Here is a 21,491-nt window from a genome sequence, read left to right as displayed (position 1 = left end):
TTTGTAGTCTTGTTTTTCTATTCTTTGCTTTTATAATAGTTAAGTGAAGTACACAGTGAAGTATTGCCAAAGTGTTGCTGAAAAACAAATTACTTCGATTGCTCTGAATAAACAACAGAAATGAAAGAATGAATCTGTTACCTGTTGACCCAGATGTATATCTTAGAAAGAAGAATTAAAAGTTTCAAACCCTCAAACCTTTCTTGGTCACATAGCTGAGAAAGGAATGTGTGCAGTGCTTGGAAAGCACGTATGTCCCAAGTTAGAAACATGCTATTGTATTGTAATAATTACTTTAAACTGAAAGAGTAGACAACCTTTGTCTCACCAATCCTTTTTTTGCCCAAAATAAGGCTCTATTTTCTATAATCTTCCTTCATTGCTGCAAACTTCTTAATTTACATAATTTAATTTACATATGAATCTGACTTTTTGCTCTGAAATCCTTAATCGAGTTTAGCTGCATTGATTATCTTGACTTGAAATGAGGAAGGGACTTTTTTAGGTTAAAAAAATCATTTTAGTAACAGTGTGCATAAGAGAGTTTGTCAGCGCTGCATGTGTGGGCACTGTATTGATATAATCAATTCTGTTATTGTTGTAAGAGCTCTGGTGCTTAAGCTGGGAGCAGACCTCAAGATTATTAAAAATTTACAAAGTCTAGACACCCCACACTCTTTCACTGACATACATATATTTCTTTAGTCTTGGAAGCCAAAAAGGAGCACATATGGAACTTCTGAAAACAAACTGCATGGGAGGTAGACTATGATTAAAGCTGCAGACAACCCCCAAACAACAAAACACACATTCTTGTATGTTCCTATACAAAAACAGGAACAGGCATGAATCAAAAACAGTTGACCTTGCAGAATTGCACTGCTGATTGGGAAAGAAAATTAGGGAAAAGTATAAGTTGATTTGGTGAATAAGATGAAAATAACAAGGGTTTATACTTTGCAGAGCGTCCTGGTTTCAGACCTCTGAATCTCAGCTCAATGGCATTTTAGATGAGGAATGATGGCATCTTCCTACATTTCTGAATAAGTTAATGAAAAATAAAATAAAAAAGCTACAAAATAAGTGACAGGTAGGATGCAATCAATGTATGTGAACAGTTGATGCATGTTGATTTCTCCTTAAAAGTGAACTGCTTGTAGCAACTGCTACCATAGCTTCTGTAAAGACTGAAACTGGATTGGCCACAGTCTGAGTTGGTCTTATAACTCGCCCAAATCAGGAGGGACAATTTATGGATTTGTATAATAGCGTAATCATGGTGAAAACAGAAAACATTGCAACCATAAACTGAGGATTCTCTGAAACAAATTGCAACTTGTCTTTTTTATATCAACAGGACATTGAATCTCTTTATGGCTCTTGCGATGTGTGGGCATTTATCAGGGGCTTCTTAAATAATATAAACCAAAAATTAAAAGTAAAAATACTTAGAATACACAAACCAAACAAAGTTCGAGCTATAACTAATGATTATTGTGTGTAAAATTGTGTGGCTGTTTGCTGTGGTCATTATTGATTGATTCACTGTTGTTTACTGGTTGTAAGAGGTCTGTTTAAAGAACATCACCCTTTGGTTTTCCTTTCTAACATATCTTTACTTCCTGATCTTCTACTTTAAGCTGTAGACGATTCATCCACATTTGGCTTGCTCCACTGATGCTCTTACTGTAAGCAAACTCATTTGGTCCTATTAGCAGACAAGTCTGCCAAATGCTCTTCCTACTGTAGGTGAGGAAGATTAGAGATTTGGGCTTTTTCTGCATTTCCTTCTTTACAAACACTCGACCCTGTTCTGTTTGAAATGACAAGGTGTACCTCAGTTTATCATCATTTTCAGTGAGAAGTCAACATTTTATAAAAACATATAAATAAAAATACAAATGGTTTTGCATCAAAATGACAATTAGGGGGTTTTGACATATTTTCACCTATTCAGTTTCATAAAAGAGAAATTTCACAGTCAGTCTTACCAAAAGAAAATATGCTCATTCACCGCAGGGTCAATGTACCACAAAGGAAATTTAGGACCATCTATTCTTAAAACTAACAAATTCTTGCAAGAGTAATGATCAATAACAAAGTTGAACTTTATGGTTCATACACATGAAAAATCTGTACAGAACAAAATACCACTGAGTCTCTCTGCTCCAATCTTCAGTCACTTCCTCTAGCAACAGTTATTAAGGAGTGCAGGGCTTAGTGAAGGATCAGTACAAACAACATACAGTAGTGTTCTAAATAATAGCAGTCCAATGTGACTAACCAGATTAATCCAGTTTTTTAAGTATATTTTTTTATTGCTACATGGCAAACAAGGTACCAGTAGGTGCAGTAGATTCTCAGAAAACCAACAAGACCCAGCATTCGTGATAGGCATGCTCTTAAGGCTGTGCAATTAGGCAATTAGTTGAAAGGGGCTTTCAAAGAGAAATGCATGTTAAACAAGTGCTGGCTTCATCCTTAAATAGAGGCCACCTGATTCACATATTATTTTTCACAAAATTGATCACCTCACTGATTGAATGCCACACTGCTATTTTTTTAACACACCCCTTTCAACTAATTGCCCACTTGAACAGCCTTAAGAGCTGCATATCACAATGCTGGATCTTGTTGGTTTTCTGAGAATCTACTGCACCTACTGGTACCATGTTTGCCATGTAGCAATAATGTTATTTAGATTGGGGGATTTGTTGGCTATTGTGTAACCCACCACCTTCCAAACAACACCTGCTGGTTGTACTCTCCCACTGTGTCTAGACTCTGTGGACACATGCTTAAGGAAGGCCACACATCTATGGAGTCTAATCTGCAGTCTTTCTTGCAAAATCAGTTAATGATGTACTCTACTCTGCTAATGTTATCTACACAGGTATCTCTTTACATCGTATCTCTCTTTGTATATTGCCTGAAACGAGGGCATGGATCTTCTGCCCTGTGGGCTCTCCCCCTGCAGGGTTAGGCATGGGGATCGTTGCAATTTGAGCCAGACAAAGGAAGGTGCTGACCCCTGGCTTCAAAGACTGGCTGGATCGACATGGAGCGTCACCTCTCAGCTGGTGTTGGAAAGGGCTTGACTCTCGCCTTTTACACAGTTCCCCAGGGTGAGAATGGCTGAGCGCCACTGTGTTGGAGTTCTCCCCCCTCCCGGAACAAGAGGGTTGCCTCTATGCAAATGCAAGTTACTAAGACAAGGTCTCTGACTGATATGACTCTAGGTGGTGTACTGGAATGAATAGTGACTATAGTTCTGCTGGAAGACTCCAGTGTTCAAATGGGCAATGATGGAGAGACCTGAAGGGGGATAACTGGGAGGAACAGCCTGTTTGATCTGAACCAAAGTGATGTCTTGTTCTTGGATTTCTGTGCTAACCATGGATTGAGCATTGGCCACCATGTTTGAGTTTAAAGCTCTTAATAAGTGTACAAGAGCATAAATATCTGCCGCTGTATACCTTCTCCAGGGTGGCGGGAAAAGCAGACCTGAGTTGCATCATCTGGCCTTTATGAGACCTTCAGTGTGGATTGGAGTGGTTTGCAGCCAAATGTGAAGTGGTTAGGATGAGAATCAGCACCTCCAAGTCTGAGGCCATTGTACTATGTGGGAAAACAGTGGATAACCCCCTCTGGGTTGGGAGTGAGTTGCTGCACCAAGTGAAGAAGTTTAAGCACCTCTGGGTTTTGTGCACCTGTGAGTGTGAGCTGGGTGCATAGTTTGGTAGAGATCAGCCATGATTCAGGCTGCAAGGAACTGTGTCAGAAGGCAAAGCTCTGAATTTACCAGTCCATCTAATTTCCAACTCTAAACTATGGTCATGAGCTTTGGGTAGTGACCGAAGAATGAGATTTCGTAAGGATGTTTTATGGCTGCCTCCTGTTAGAAGTGCTCCATATTGTGTGTGTATGCATGCATACAGGGTGTGTGTGATGCGTCAGTGCAGTAGTACTGTGTGGAAGTGCTTGTAGTTAGTGCATGTTGCATGCTGCTCCTGCTTGCTACTCTCTGCTTTCAGCTACTGTCGCCGGCTAGCCCTCCACGCGGAGGGTGAAAAGAGGAGCCGAGCGCGTAAGTCTCCTCCTGCCGGTACACAGCCTCTCCACCACCAAGACTCCTGCAGTGTCTCCTCGTGGCCACACACGGATACGTGTCCCTGCGGACACTAAACTAAAATGTAGGGGATCTCGCAGCAGCAGTGGGCCCCAGAGGTGAGGTGTGCAGGCCCACCTGTGTGTGGACACGCCCTGACGCCTTGCCAACCACTGTCCCAGCTATGGGTAAATAGCATGGGCAGATGGGGCTCATAGCCGTGGAAGGCAACCCATCTAGGAGAAGGACACTCTGAAATAAAACCAGGACTGCGAGGAGTTGCGCCCCACAGTCCTTAATCAGCATAGTAAAGCCAACCATGGAGAACAAAGTCATCCCAAATCCTATACTCCCAGCGGCGGGAGTCCGCAGGAACACCGCAACGGATGGTGGTACTGGTCCTCCTCTGGGAGGAAATTATGACGACAGGACCTTAAACCCGCAAGGGAGTGTCCTGTCTGATCACAGCACCCCATCCAATGCACTCTTGCGTTGTCGGCGACCATTTGTAATGGGAACCTTCAACGCATGTACAGTGAGAGAAGAAGCTAGACTGGTGGAGCTAGCACACTGTGCTCAGGAGCAGGGAGTGGAGATCCTGGGAATCCAGGAACACAGAAGAGTACACACTGAAGACCGGATCGTGTACCACAGAGTGGAGAGATGCACGCTCATCACTTCATCTGCGTGGCGAAACGAGGCCCAGGCTGCAACAGGGGGCGTAGGGCTAATGCTGGGTTCTCTGGCACGTAAGGCTCTCCGTCGGGTTTACCATCACACCGACAGGATCCTTATTGCAGAGTTCTCTGGCAACCCAGTAACAACAGTCATAGTCGTGTACTCACCCACCAATGTGGCACCATCTGAGGAGGTGGAGAAGTTCTATGAGGACCTCACAACATCGGTTCGAGACGTCCCAGCGCACAACTTCCTGGCAATCCTGGGTGACTTCAATGCAAGGCTCGGTCCAGAGGACGTACCCTTCCCTTACCACGACTCTACCAATCGTAATGGCACACACCTTACTGCTCTTCTCATGGAACACCAGCTCCTGGCAGCGAACACCATGTACAGGAAGAGAGCAGGCAAGCGATGGAACTTCCGAGACCGAGCCACAGGTACTGTACGTCAGCTGGACTACATACTTGTGAGGCGAAAGTGGAGGAGCTCCATCTTGAATGCTGAACCGTACAGTACATTCAGCTCTGTGGGATCTGACCACCGCGTGGTCTCCATGAGGGTGCGACTGAGCCTCAAGGTCCCCAAGCCAAGCCCCAAGATCCGGCGCAACTGGAAGGCATTCGCAGCTGATCCTGGCCTGCAAGCCAGGTACACGGAGGAGGTCAGGAGGCGCTTTCAGCAGCTGGACACGGGAGCTGAGCCCAACAGTGAATACATGAGATTCATTGTTGCGAATGAGGAGGCAACTAGGCTGTGCGTGCCAGTGCTGGACAGAGCCAGAACATCCATGCGGTCCAGACATCCGGAGGTTGTTGCTGCACGCAACAGGGTGGAGGAAGCACGGCTCAGCTTTGAGTGCAAACCAACCGTGGAGAGACGTATTGTACTGAATGAAGCCAAGCAGTTTCTCTTCAGTACATACAATACCATCATGGGAAAGGAACTGATGGAGAGTGTGAGAAGGGTGCAGCTAGCGCACGGTGAGCAGCAGTATGGGGAGGCCTGGAGGGTCATCAATGACATGACTGGGCGGAAGAGAGCTAAAGAGGGACAGGTAGAGGGACACAGCCCTGAGGAGAGGGTGACTACCTGGTTTGGCCACTTCCAGAGACTCCTGGGAACAGCAGCGGATGGAGTTGAGGAGGATGTGCCGACAATCCTCCAGGGCCTGGACATCGAAGATTGTCCCTTCACGGCCAGTGAGCTTGCCAAGGCAAAATCTACCGTGAGGGAGGGCAAGAGTGCTGGGCCGGATGGCATACCTCCAGAGGTCTTAAAGAACTGTGACCTTGATGACCTCATCCTGGAGTTTTGCAACCTGGCACTAATGAACATCAAACAGCCTGAAATATGGTCCCTGTCTAACATCATTCCAGTGCCTAAAGCAGGGGACCTCTCGAAGCCTGACAACTACCGAGGCATCGCCTGACTTGCATCACCGCAAAGGTCTACAACCGTATGATCCTGAACCGGATAAGGCATGCCATCGACCCTCACCTGAGGGAGAACCAAAATGGCTTCAGAGAGGGGAGAACTACTGTGGCACAGATCCTGGCACTAAGGAGAGTGATTGAAGAGGTGAGGAGGGTCAACCTGACTGCTCTTCTCTGCTTCATCGACTTCAAAAAGGCATTTGACTCGATCCACAGAGGCACAATGGTAAAGATCCTTAAGGCCTACGGTGTCCCTCCTAACCTCCTCCAGGGCGATAGAGACCATGTACACAGGAACAAGGGCCAAGGTGGTGACCCCGGATGGCAACAGCGAGGAGTTTGATATCCGTGCCGGCGTAATGCAGGGTGACACCCTAGCTCCCTTCCTCTTCATCATAGTCCTGGACTATGCACTCAGGAAAGCCACCAGTGGACGAGAGCAGGATCTTGGCTTCACTCTATCACCAAGGAGGTCGAGAAGACACCCCAAAGTAGTCCTGACAGACCTGGACTATGCAGATGACATCAGCCCCTCTCCGACAATGTGGAACAAGCTCAGGAACTTATGAACAGAGTGGAGTTGGAGTGTGCCAAGGTTGGCCTTAGGCTAAATGCCAAGAAAACTAGGGTGATCAAGTATAACATCTCACCAGAACATCCACCTCTCACAACTACAGGAGGCACTGTGCTGAAGGAGGTCAAAGACTTCAAGTACCTGGGCTCATGGGTCAATTCAACAGAGCAAGACCTGAAAGTGAGGAAGGCACTTGCATGGAGGGCCCTGAATAATAATAATAATAATAATGCATTTTTTATAGGCGCCTTTCAGGACTCTCAAGGTCACCTTACAATAAACAATTAAAAACAAAACAATGATAATAAAACAGCAATGGCAATAATAATAAACAACAATGAAACAATTACAAATTAGAACAATAAAGACAACAATGACAGTAATAATAAACAACACAGAAACAGTACAGAGAAAAATTGTAATTTAAAAATGATGAATATATTAGGGATAGGCTAGTCTAAACAGGTGTGTTTTGAGATGTGATTTGAAAGTTGACAGTGTTGTTAGAGAGCGGATGTACTGAGGGAGTTTGTTCCAGAGTCGGGGGGCAGAGCAGCTAAAAGATCGTAGTCCCATTGTGGCTAAATGGGCGGAAGGGGTGGAGAGGAGTGAAGCAGAGGAGGTCCTGAGTGTACGGCAGGGTGTGTGGGTTTGGAGGAGCTCAGTGAGGTATGGTGGTGCAAGGTTGTGGAGGGCTTTGAATGTGAGGAGCAGGATCTTGAAGTTAATACAGAGGTGGATCGGGAGCCAATGAAGGTGTTTGAGGACGGGAGTGATGTGCTGTGTGGATGGACTTTTGGAGATGATGCGTGCGGCCGAGTTTTGGACTAACTGCAGTTTATGGAGGGATTTTTGTGGCAGACCATGAAGAAGAGCATTACAATAATCGAGTCGGGATGTGACAAGGGCGTTGACCAGTATGGAGGTGCTTTTATGGGAGAGAGGTGGGCGAAGGCGATTGATGTTGCGAAGATGAAAGTATGCAGACTGGGTGATGTTGTTGATATGGGCAGTGAAGGAGAGGGTGCTATCCAGGATGACGCCCAGACTTTTGACCTGAGGGGAGGGATTGATCGGGGTGCTATTATCAATGTGCAGTGAGAAACTGTTGGTTTTGGATAATGTGGATTTACTGCCAACCAAAAGGAGTTCTGTTTTATTTCCGTTGAGTTTAAGAAAGTTGTGGGAGAACCAGGTGTTTACTTTTTGCAGACAGTCGAGGAGGGGGGGTGGAGGAAGTGTGGAGCCAGGATTGCAGGAGAGATAGAGCTGGGTGTCGTCTGCATAACAATGAAAATTGAGTCCGTGATGCCTGAAGGTATTACCAAGAGGGAGTAGATAGATGATGAAAAGAAGGGGGCCAAGGACAGAGCCCTGTGGTACATCACAAGTGACTGGGGAGGTTTGGGATTTGTGATTCTTGAGCTGTACCATCTGTGTGCGACCGGAGAGGTAGGAGGTGAACCAGGACAGAGTGGTGAGAGTAAGACCGATGGAGTTTAGGCGGTTGAGGAGGATTCTCTGTGAGATTGTATCAAAAGCTGCAGTGAGGTCAAGGCGGATGAGTATGGAGAGATGTCCGGAATCTGCTGCTGTGAGAAGGTCATTGGTGATCTTTGCCAGGGCTGTTTCAGTGCTGTGATGAGGACGGAAACCAGATTGAAACTTTTCATAGAGGGAATTGTGGGTGAGATGATTATGAACCTGTGTAGCAACAATTTTCTCTAGAATTTTGGACAGAAAGGGAAGGTGTGATATTGGTCGGAAATTATTAAGGTCATTGGGGTCCAGGCCAGGTTTTTTGAGTATTGGAGTGATTATTGCTGTTTTGAGGGGGGCCAGAATGAAGCCAGAGGAGAGGGAGGAGTGTATGATGTCAGTAATGAGTGGGAAAAGAGAAGGGAGACAGAGTTTAACCAGGTTAGTAGGCAGAGGGTCAAGACTACAGGTGGAGGACTTGGATTTCTGTATGATGGTGGTTAATTCTGTGGGGGTTGGGAGATCAAAATTGGATAATGGGGGTATGAAAGGTGGAGCAGGGGAGAAGCAGTTGATGCAGTCGGTGCGTGTGCATGGAGGAGGTAGTTGTTTATGAATGCTGACAATTTTGTCATTGAAAAAGTCCATACATTTATTGCAGAGGGTAGTAGAGTACATGTGAGGGGCAAGAGTGTCTGGGGGCCGTAGCATATTGTTGAGTGTGGTGAACAGAGTGCGTGTGTTTCCTTCAGCAGTCCCGATGACAGAGGTGTAGTAATCTGTTTTGGCTTTGGCAATGTAATCTTTATATTTGAGCAGATGGTTGTGGTACATGTTATGGTGAACAGTGAGACCGGATTTTCTTGCGAGGCGTTCTAGTCGGCGTCCTTCAGTTTTGAGTTTACGGAGTTGTGGGGTGTACCAGGGTGCAGAGCGTGTGAAGGTGACAGACCGTGTTTTTAATGGCGCCAGTGTATCCAGGAGGTTGTTAAGTTCATAGTTATAGTGGAATATCAGATCCTTGGGTGTGGTTAAGTGGTCGGTGGTTGGGAGGGAATTTACTGCAGCAGAGAAAGTTGATGGATTGATGCTCTTGACGTTTCTGAATGTAATATAGCGTGGTGTTCTTATTTTGGATAACAGTAGTTTAACGGTAAATGACACAAGCTTGTGATCTGACAGGGGAAAGTTTGATATTATATATTTCAGTGGTGATATGCCAGTGCAACAGATGAGATCCAGAATATGTCCTCTTGAGTGGGTGGGAGTGTTGACAAACTGATGTAGACCAAAGCTGTCCAGGCAGGATGTGAAGTCTTTTGTGAGAGAGCTGTCTATGTTGTCCATGTGAATATTGAAGTCCCCTAGCAATATGATATTGGGTGACAGAGAGGACAAAGTGGCAACAAAGTCAGAAAATTCCTTTATAAAACCAGAATTATTTTTAGGTGGACGGTAAATGGCAGCTAAAATAGTGGGTGTGGTTCCGTGGATTTTTAATGCAGTAGATTCAAATGATGTGTGAGAGGTGGCAGGGAGAGAGGAAACCTTGTATTTATCTTTATATAATATTGCCAGACCTCCCCCGCGTCCAGAAGCACGTGCTTGGCAGGTATATATAAAGCCTGGTGGGATACACAGGTTGAGTTCATTGTGATCATTAGGCTGTTGCCACGTCTCAGTCAAGCAGAGAAAGCCAAGTTTATGGTCTTTTACTGAATCAAGGATGAGGTGCCCTTTGCCTGTAAGTGAGCGGACATTAAGCAGCCCCATGGCAACGTTGCTTTCACCGGGATTATTGATAGATGTCTCAGCTAGGCTAGTTAGCACAGAGTTATTTCTGCCTCTGATGGCTGGGGTGGGAAGGAGTCTGTTGGTAGTATGGACAGGAATGGGATAAGGCAGAGCAGCAGCGTGTATGTTTGTTGTCATAAAAGCAGTGTATGGAACAGCATAAGCTTCATCAGGACCCACATCGACGGAGACAAGGCTATGTGGGATGGAGCCAGTGGTCTGGGCAGGGTCCTGCTGGAAGGACCATCAATTGGTGTTAAAAGCAATGAAGTTGATGAGGTTTTGGGTCAGAATACCAGTTCCTTTCCTGTTAAGATGCAGTCCATCATGCCTGAACAGTTCCCACCTAGTCCAAAAGGAGTCAAAATGACTGATAAAACCAAGCCCAGTAGCAGTGGTAAAATTTTCCATCCATCGGTGTAGACTAAAAAGACGGCTAAAACGCTCAGAGCTTTTTGAAGGTGGGGGTGGGACCAGATAGAATAAACCTCCTTCCCAGGCTTTCAACTGTTGTGGCAAGAGACTCAAGGTCATAGTGAAGTTTGGTTGAGTGCCTGGACATGACGTCATTTGTGCCAGAGTGCGAAATTATGGTGTGAACAGAGGGGTGAATGTCCAGGAGGGTTGGGATCAGTTCAATAAAATCAGTTGTTTTACCTCCAGAGAGACAATAGGTAATTGCACCAGGGAGCTTTACAAATCTTACAATGGAATCACCTACAATTAAGATCTCTGGGCGGTCTGTATGGAGGTTATCATTGTAAACGGTAAGCTTTGATTTCAGGTGTTGACCAATAGGAAGTGAGCTGGTCGCGGTTGACGAGGCTGCGTAATTGCGCACCGGGTCTGAAACCTGCACAGCAACAGGTGACTTTCGTGAGGGAGCAGGAGACCCCGGTGCTGACACGGAGGGCTCCGAGTCAGCAGGTGATAAACGAGGTTGTTTGCTGCCGGGGGCCGTCGGGGAAGGGGAGCCCGAGGGAGAGGAGGAAGGGACAGGTGCATGGCGCTTCCTCGACGCAGGTTGGGCCATGGACGTTGTGTGAGCCAGCTGAGGGGGGGCGGGATCGGGCGTCTCAGGCTCGGCGAGCGGGGTGAAAAAGTTACTGAACAGGATGTCGGCATCAGGCGGGTCGTAGAGGGGAAAAGAGAGACGCTTGGTGCCTTTTACTACCGTGGTCCAGGTGGGGGACTGAGGTGAAGACGGGTCGGGGACATCAAGAGGAGGAGCGGATGAAGCAGCGGACCAAGGCGGCTGGTCGACCGGGGGCTCGAGGCGCGCCAGCCGAGAACACAGGTCCGACTGCCGCTGGAGGAGTTCCTCAATGAGCTGATGTATGGACCTGAGTTCGGACTTCAGCTCCACGGCCTCGGCTCTTTCCATTTTTTCAGACGGAGCTATGATTGGAGCTGAAAACAGAAAGAAACACACAGCCAGCAAGACGCGGACAGACGGTGGTGGAGTTTGGCAGGAATTTTGTTGAAGAGTGCAGGGCGCCCGAGCGGGGACTTACACACCAGGGCTCCGTGTAGGAGCCCGAAAAGCGGAGAAATCAACTCAGAAAGTGGATAAGGTAAGCTGGATAGGAAACTTACCGGCAGGGGCCTGAGTCAGGCCCGCTGCGGTGAGATCGGCTCAGTAGATTCCGGTTTTTGGAGGGAGATCCAGACACAGTAGGTTGAAAACTGACAGCTGACAGGTATTTCCCACGCTGTCAAGTGAGGCGGGCGGCAGAGCAGGTCAGGAAAACTAGTAGAATCTCTAAAAATCCTCGCCCGATGGCAGAGATCATTTACCCGTTTAAAGGTTATGGTTTAGCACATGCAATCTGGTGCTCCTGGGCTCATGGGTCAATTCAACAGAGCAAGACCTGAAAGTGAGGAAGGCACTTGCATGGAGGGCCCTGAATGGCATGAGCAGTGTATGGAATTCCAACCTCCCCCGTAAAATCAAACTTAGCTTCTTCTGTGCAACTGTGGAGTCTGTTCTCCTATATGGCAGTGAATGCTGGACCCTGAAGCCAACCTCGCAGAAGTACCTAGACGGGTGCTACACCAGAATGCTGCGTGCAGTATTCAACATCAGTAAGGGTACACATGTTACCAACAAGACTCTATATGAGGGCATTCCAAGGTTGAGCCAGAAAATAACAGCTAGGAGAATGAGACTAGCAGGACACTGCCAAAGGCACCAAGAACTGTCGGCCAGCAAACTTGTGCTGTGAGAACCAACGCACGGGCGCCGGTCTGTGGGACGTCCCACACCAACATATGTGGACGTACTCAAGGACTAAGGACGATGCAGGAGCACAAAGTACTGATGAACTGGCCAGATGTATGGAGAATTGGGATGACTGGAAGCAAAGATGGAAGGCTCGTCTGAGGACGACCTAGAGAGATATCCACATACAACTGGTAAAATGCCACGCTGAAGGGATTATGTATCTCATCTATGATCAGACCATCTGGGAACATCAGAGTCCTCCAGGAGGACCTAGAAGATTTGGCTGGGGAGAAGGATGTCTAGAATCTAGTCTATTTAGCCAGCTGACTGGCTGGCTGGATGGATGGAAGATCAAAAATTCATCCTTTCAGGCTTAATAATTCACAATGAGCACTGTGGCCTCCATCATCCGTAAATGGAAGAAGTTTGGAACCACCAGGACTCTTCCTAGAGATGGCCGTCCCTTTAAACTGAGTGATCGAGGGAGAAGGGCTTTAGCTAGGGAGGTGACCAATAACCCGATGGTCACTCTGGCAGAGCTCCAGCATTCCTCTGTGGAGAGAGGAGAACCTTCCAGAAGGACGACCATCGCTGCAGCACTCCACAAATCAGGCCTGTATGGCAGAGTGGCCAGACGGAAGCCACTCCTTAGTAAAAGGCACATGGCACAGATGCACATGGCACAAAGATCGAACTCTTTGGCGTGAACTCTTTGGCGTGAATGCCAAGCGTTATGTTTGGAGGAAACCAGGCACCGCTCATCAGCTGGCCAACACCATCCCTACAGTGAAGCATGGTGGTGGCAGCATCATGCTGTGGGGATGTTTTTCAGTGGCAGGAACTGGGAGACTAGTCAGGATTGAGGGAAAGATGAATGCAGCAATGTACAGAGACATCCTGGAAGAAAACCTGCTCCAGAGCACTCTTGACCTCAGACTGGGGCGACGGTTCATCTTTCAACAGGACAACGACCCCAAGCACACAGCCAAGGTATCAAAGGAGTGGCTTCAGGACAACTCTGTTAATGTCCAAGAATGGCCCAGCCAGACTTGAATCCCATTGAACATCTGTGGAAGGATCTGAAAATGGCTGTGCACCGACGCTCCCCATCCAACCTGATGGAGCTCGAGAGGTTTTGTAAGGAGGAATGGGCGAAACTAGCCAAAGATAGGTGTGCCAAACTTGTGGCTTCATATTCCAAAAGACTTGAGGCTGTAATTGCTGCCAAAGGTGCCACAACAAAGTATTGAGCAAAGGCTGTGAATACTTATGTACATATTATATTTTCGTTCTTTATTTCTAATAAATTTGCAAACATTTAAAAAAAACTTTTTTAAAGTTGTCATTATGGTAGGGCTGTAACTAACAACTATTTTAATAGTCGACTAGTCACCGACTAGTCCATCAAGTGGGTGGAACTGGTTCTGGATGTAGTCTGGGTTGAACTGGGCTCACCTGTTGGAACCTCATATCACAGACCAGCACCAGTACTGACTCAGTGAGGAGCCTGTAGGTGCTGCACATCTGCTTCTTCTGCAGAAAGGCTCCATGGTGGCTCTCTGCTTCAGACTGCATTCATTTAATTTATAATACGTTCGTCAGACATAACGTTAAAGCTCTCTTTTAAAGCGAAAAAATGCGCTAATAAACAAAACGTATCGGCTGAATGTTACTTGAATCTTACCGAGGCGAGTCAGACTCCGTTTGGTTCAACTGCCCGACGTGCTTTCTATTTAAATGCTTGTGCATCGCCGAGGTGCTGCCGTGATACGCAAGGTCTGCTTTGCAAACCTTGCAAGTCATTTTTTTATTGGCCGTATCCAGGCTAAAATGCTCCCAAACTTTCTAAGTTTTGGTACGCGTAGCTGTGTTGGACACCATCATTTCTGTGTACGTTACCGCTCAGCAGAGATTGTAATGAAGTGAGATGCCTCACTCTGTTGGAAAAACACGTCTGGTGACAATAGTCGACAATGGAATTCATTGTCGACTATTTCTATTATTGATTTTTGTCGACAACGTCGACGAATCGTTGCAGCCCTACATTATGGGGGTATTTTGTGTAGAATTTTTAGGAAAAAAAATGAATTGAATCCATTTTGGAATAAGGCTGTAACATAAAGAAATGTGGAAAAAGTGAAGCGCTGTGAATACTTTCCGTATGCACTGCATCTAGCTAGCGGCTGCTAACAAGCCCAAAGATAGTTAATAACTGACCAACAGCTTGTTAATTATGCTCCTACTAACAGTTGCCTCGTTAGCTTAAAGAGTAGCTAGCTGATTAGCGGCCATGCTAATATTTAAAATTTTCTTTTCGGACCACTGTTTTTACTGCTCAGTCCACAGCCTTGTGGCTGAGCCTCTCTGTCACATGACAAATGAATGAGAGACGCAAACCTGAAGACGCATATTTGAGCCGCAAACTAATCATTTCTGTTTCCTGTCCTGACTGAGCTGATGCAGCTGCCATGTGACGGGGGAACGTACTGCATGAAAAACCAATCACTCACTGAGACTGCTCAATACTCCCCAGTCATATAAAAGATTAGCTCAAAGTGAATGAAACGTTCCATGAAAATAACAGATTAAACAAATTGGCCAGTGGCGACATGATAATTTGAGATGCACATTTTTTAAACTTTGAATCCCATTGATAGCTGAATTTTACTTAACTAAAGTAGAAAAAAAAACCTCAAATAAATTAAACCCCACATTAAATTTCGAGTCTGAATTCATCAAGTTTTATCCTCATTGGCTAAAGTTTGGAGACAATTATTATCAACTGTTATATGACAAATTGGAGTGAGTAACTTTAGACAATTGAGAAAAACAGCTCCTTCACACAGCAGGCCCGTATTATGATCAAGAGTTTGTGGACAACATGGACTTTGGCATCAATTGCAACAAAAAGTAGGACAACAGTTCTACTAAGAGGCATGGATAACAGATGGAAAACTTTGAGTTGAGTTCACGAAGCATTTTTCATGGATCAAGCAACAGTGCCTTTTCAGAAGTTTAGCACTGAAAGTTTAAATGACTATACGAGTGAAAGTTGTTTATTTCTTCACAACTACTTATCTTTCATTTACACAACTCAAGATAGAATGAAAGGAGTTCAGTCACTCAGTGGCTATGGTTTTGCAATAATAAAACTTTTATATAAATAATAAACTTTTTAGAATCTTTCTCGTGCTGAAAGTGTTAAGACTTTAAGATACAACTGCATTTGCTTCATCAAAGTGTGTCTCAGCCAGTCACAGTCAGCTGATGTGGTTGCTGCATCTTTGACCCACTATAACTTAAAATATGCTTAATCACTTTTGAGAAAAATTGAACACAAAAGCACATCAAGATGCTTGGAAGTATAACTCATGCAGTTCATGATAAAGTCAGAACCACTGGTAAAACACAACCTGTGTAAAGAAAAGTGAAGTTCTTTCTAGAAAAGGAGACCTTTTGTTGTTACCAGTCATTTTTATCTCATTATTTCCAGATCATGATTTAATTATCTAATGTTTAAACAGTGGGGGTTTTTCAGTTGCAACTTGTATATCTAGCCTTCATGTAGCAGAGAGATGTTGTTACAGTAGATCATAAACTTTTATTTTGATGTTAATGAGGAAAATGCTATGGTTTTTATATTTTATTTTTTACAAAGGACTGTGCTGTTAATTTGTGGCAAAATAATTTTCTGTATCATTTTGATGTAAGCAGAGGTAATTACCTATCAGTATTTTGCCATTGTAAAAAAAAGTTGAAGAAATGGAATCTTCCATTGTGGACGGAAGTTATTTTCCTGCATTGCGTTCGCTCTCTTTGTTTTGAGAGCAAAGGTATGTATTTCACTGCTATACTATTTTATTTATTTTACTTCACTTTAATACTGTGTATATAGTATTTGTTCCTTACCATCGTTGGTATTGAGAGAAGTGATGTTTAATGATGTCTTAATGTTTAATGTTGCAATTTTTACATATTCTGTAATTTATTTTCATGCCATACTCATAACTATCAGTCAGATACACTGAAGTAGAGTGAAGGTGAATTGTTAAAAAGGTCGCCATTCATCGTGTAGTGAAAGAGTGAAGTGAGTTGTTGATTGTTGACAGGTGGTGACAATAGGAGGTGATCTGTATTGTTCACTACTTTACTGTATTACAGGTTACCTTATTTTTATTTGATTTATTTCCTTTTGGTATGAAAGTTGAACACAATTATAGGGATGTCAATGCTGTTCTGAATGAAAATTATTGTTGTTTATTGAAAATATTAAATATTTTTACTCTCTTTTTTTTGGACCTTGAGAGCGAAGGTGGTGACAATAGGAGGTGATCTGTTTTGTTCACTACAGTACTGTTGTTACCAGGCGGCAACCTCCGTGTCTGAGCATGGAGGCAAACCAGGAAGTGCCTTAAGCTGCATTCTACCGAAAATTCCAGCAGGGGGCGCTAAGTTTGGCTCCAAAAAATTTCTGTCCATTCATTTCAGTGCAAAATGAGAAAACTTCTCACTTGATTAATTACCTCAGAATTTTTTTTAGGACAACACTATGGTCTCAATCACTAGTACAAAATCTTCTTCAAGACAATCTGATAACAAGGCGAGCCGTCATCAGGAGAGAAGCAGAACAATCAACAATGCGTATCCACGACAATGTGTCAATAAAGTTATATATAACGTTGTATATACACACTGTATTTTCACTTAATGACCGTTTATTGGAACGTTTTGTTCATTAAAAATATCTTGTTCAGTGTTTGATTGGACTAACAGACACTCCAAGGAGTCGCTGTTAATTTTTCTGAGGTAAGTAACATACATTTTGTTTTTTATTTTTTGCCAAAATTAGCATGGAATTTAATGCTCCAGTTAATGCTAACATGAATTAGCAGCAGCTTTTCTCAGTCAGGTTGAGGTGTAGAGAGGCTGTAGTCAGTGATCAGATCCCTCTCACTCCTCCACAGTCCAGATATGGTCTGCTCCCCGTATCAGAAACAAGATGGCGATGAGTGTAACGCTGAACTAGATACTTCCAGCGGACCACAAACCAACAGGTGACGTCACGGTGACTACGTCCATTATTTATATACAGTCTTTGGTTATGACAGAGCCAAGAGAAGGAGCTGGCAATAAATAAGGTTCATCTATCCTGTCGTGGTGGTGTCATCAACAAAAAAGAATTCAACACAACACAGAGTGACACCCGCTACATCTGGTGATGACTGAAGTTTCATAGACATTTGTTGCACTGGAGTGACTTCTCCTTAACAATGGCATATAGAAAATAATTAAAATGGTTTTATACTCCAGGTAGCATGATGATTCAGTGATGACTCCAGGGTAAGAGGGCTAAATATTAGAGGTGGGGGAAAACATCTATACAGCATAGTATCGCGATATTTTGCGTGCCGATATTATATCGATTCATGGCCGCCAAGTATTGATATATTTTTTTAGCCTATTTAATGGAAAATATGAAGTGATTTCTATGGTACTTAAAATAAATTGCAGACAAAAAAAATTGTGGTCTTTACAGACAACGTTACTAATGTTTCATTCAAATTTGAAGTAACTTAATTCCTCATTTCCTAGTTGCTGAAGGGGTTGCACAATTAATTTTGAACAGTTACAACTTGCATTGTTAAAATGCTTCAACTGCTGTTGTCCATACATGTTTGATATCAGTTCAGTTCAGTTTGACTGAATACTTTGTTGGTCAGTCTGTGGGTTTGACTCTCATTGTGGGGAAATAAAAAGACTGAAGAGAGATGAATAGACAGTTTTTTTTTCTTTTTGACAAAACAATTCTTGATTGAATTGAATTTTGTGGACAGAAAATGCAGTTAAACAGTTAAATCTCAATATATTGTATCTCAATACTCACCATATTGCAAAATCCTTAAATCGCAATAATATAAAATCGTATCGTGGTGCTGACATGCTGATTCCCACCTTCACTAAATATGGCTGTACTTTTAACAATACACACATTTAACCTCACGCATGATCAAATGACTAAATATGAAAATATTTTCATACAAATGCAGTATTCAGCACCTTTGTTTTGTGTTTCTCACCTGTTTGTAGGAGACATAGATAGGTCTGCTGAAGATGATCCACTCCACCACCTTACTGCAGGGTGGTGTGGTCAGAGAGCCGGTGTAGCGATAGTAACTTCCCAGCGCAGACGGCAGCAGGTCCTTCAACACGAATGGCTCCAGGACAGTCTCTTTCTCTATATGAGAGAGGTCAGGACGGATCAATACAGAATAATCTACACAACACTCTTTATTTCACTGCAAACTACAGAGAGCACGCTCCCCTGGAGCACATCCATGTGCTACTGTTCCACAGCCTTTAAGTTTACGCTATTGATTTCATTTGCATTGTGCCTGTGCCATTCAATTTCCCCGTATTGATAGACATAATTGCACTGAACACCTATAATTATATCTCTCTTGGGGTTGGAGCAGATACACAATACAATCAACGCTTTAACATCACATCTCCAAGCCCAAATGTTGACACAATGGAATTATTCATTGACTAGCAATGTGTCCTCCAAACAAAAATCATCAGTGATATGAAGAACGCTGTAATCTTTTGAGGGAGAAAATAAGGCTGTGTTCATCAAGTGAAAAACGAGGTTTCAAGCAAAAGAAGCAATGGGCATTTCAAACAAAACAATTAAAGTCATCTGACAAATCCATTTGCAGTATAACTTTTTTATTTCTGTTCTGTGAGTGGCTGGCCTTGAGCTGCCTCTGACCTCAGAATGGATGTTAATTTGCGCTCTACGGTAGAAATAATAATAATAAAAAAATCTGTATGTAGTAAAAACTTGTAGAATAGTGAGAAAGAGGATCCCACGCTGTTTTTTGCAATGAACTATGACTTTAGGTATTTCTAATGGAAGTCATAGAAACTTTTTCTTTCTTTCTCCATGACTGCCAATCAAAGAATTTGCATCTGTGTGGGCCACAGATAGATAGTCAAAGGCCAGTGGAAATAGTGAAAGAGTGGAGGCAATAGTTTATATTATAGCATGCTAACAGTCAGATACGAATGAAATAAACTACAAATACAGCTTTGGGCCAAGTCAATTCACAAATTTGTCTCAAAGAGCCTTGACTTGAGTTCAGGTCTTACATTTGGCAACAGTCGGTTAATCATCATCAGGTGATTCTCAACATCCATTAAATTCAATGAAACTTTGTGTTGTTAGAGGGGCCATGAGCAAAAGTGTTCCATGGACAAACACAGTGACTAACCAACAGCACTATCCCGTCTATTTATCACTATCATTGCATTATTTGGCTCAAATGCACATGGTAACCAGGTGTGCTGGGCAGGCTTGGAATTTCGTCATTTTAGGGGCAAGGCCATTTGGCCTTCCTGTTCACACTTATTTTAAGGGCACAAAGGCCACATGACAGGGCATAAAGGCCGTTTGGTTAAATTAAGCTGTTTTTACCTTTCAGATTAATACCTTAACATTCTCATTCACCAAGAAACATTAATGCACAATATATTAAATATATTAGAAAGGACCTTTTTGGAAAATGACAAATGAACCTGTTTTGAAAAGACGGCAAATGCATATATTTTGAAAAGATGGCTAAATGAATCTCCTGCCTGAGCTCATCTAAGAGTAAGGAAAGAGAAATGCCTCCTCCTGCCATAAAAAAGGAACCTGCTGAGGTGAAATTTACATCAGCTAAATGTCGACCCCTTGTCCCTGAGGTAGGGAAGACGTTAGCGCTATCCCAACTAGCTAGCTATCTCTAGTTTTCATGAGGCAAAAATGTAACGTTAAGGAGTCGACTTTAAATAGGCAAATACAATGGTAATTACCTATCAATAGTACTTTCTATAAAGACGTAAATGTTAAGTTCTGTCAAACTACCACATACTTCAGTCACAACATATCAAAACAGCTTGTTGCTAGCTTACCTGTGCTCTGCATCAACACATGGCTCATTAGAATATTCAAATGAGCCATGTGTTGATGCGCACAGGTCTCGAAGGACGGGGAGTGGGTCGGGTTAGCGTTGTGTTTACTGGAACTTTGACAGGGGCGCAAAGGCCACCTTGGCCGTAAATTTAACATTTTTTCACAGGGCATCAAGGCCAGAATGTGGGGCAAATTCCCACCCTGGTGCTGGGGCTTGAACATAATCTTTAAACCTGCATTAAATTTATATTTTATCCACTGGAACAAGCTGAAAACACATATGACACATGCTAGCTGACATATTTGCATTATGTTGCCTATACACTTGCAGAACACACAAAGCAATGGCTGCATGCCAAAGCTCTTAATGTTCGCCTCCTCTATCCTCTATCCTCGCTTGAACCGGAAGTTCTTTCGCGGGCGCCATCTTTAAGACCGTCCCAAAGCTCTTATTTGTGATCGGAGGATAGAGGATAGAGGATAGAGGAGGCATATCGGAGGAGGCACAAGCGAGGATACACGAGAGAATCCTATGCGGAAGTCTTTTAGCGGTGGCCCCGCCCCCTGACTTATTGAATAGACGCAGCAGCTGATCGGACTGATGTTATACATCGCAACATCGCTGTAGTTTGATACCGGAGTGAAGACAGATCACAGATTAAACTAAAGTGTGTCACCACAAGTTTTATATTTTATTTATATGATTCACCATGTAGTTAAAATCTGTTTTATTGTGACTCTGAACAACAAAAACACCACAAACATATTTCTACATTTATAATAAATTAAGAGACAGATCGCTCTAGAAGTTATTTTCCTTTTTCCTTTTTTCCTTTTCGTGATCTGTTTTTTCCACCGTACAGATTTATTATGGATATTATTAAAGTAAAAAAAAAAAACAGTAGAGAGTCTGAGAGTCTGTCCGTCAGCAAGAAACACTTTTTACATTGTTTGTCATTTTCATCAGTACCACGCGAGGCTGATCATTACTGAGTGACATAATTTACATTTTACCTTAATCATCTAACCTAATAAAATATTGGCCGGTGTTCAGCGGACACAATCATGTTCTGGGATATTAAATAATTAATTTATCACCAGGATCGTCTACTACGACGGCGTATTAGGGCAATATATGAAAAATAAATAAATAAATAAATAGGAACCCAGGAGAGAGGGACCCAGCCACCATGGCATGATTAAAAACAGATAACATGAGGTGATGTTATGACATCACCACATTT

The 21,491-nt window shown here is 43.6% G+C and overlaps 1 protein-coding gene across 2 annotated transcripts in view; it reads right to left on the bottom strand.

Annotated features, from left to right (window-relative positions):
• Positions 1-21,491, bottom strand: part of LOC131968891 (receptor-type tyrosine-protein phosphatase gamma-like) — a 519,997-nt gene that overhangs the window by 102,786 nt on the left and 395,720 nt on the right. For both annotated transcript variants that reach the window (XM_059329944.1, XM_059329943.1), the window contains exon 7: positions 18,371-18,528. In XM_059329944.1, the coding sequence (XP_059185927.1) occupies positions 18,371-18,528 (158 nt within the window). The remainder of the gene's footprint in view (positions 1-18,370; positions 18,529-21,491) is intronic.

The sequence above is a fragment of the Centropristis striata genome, chromosome 3 (genome assembly GCF_030273125.1).
Source record: "Centropristis striata isolate RG_2023a ecotype Rhode Island chromosome 3, C.striata_1.0, whole genome shotgun sequence".
Classification (NCBI taxonomy): Eukaryota; Metazoa; Chordata; class Actinopteri; order Perciformes; family Serranidae; genus Centropristis; species Centropristis striata.
The sequence above is the reverse complement of the archived record's forward strand: the minus strand, read 5'-3'. Positions and strand labels throughout refer to the sequence as shown.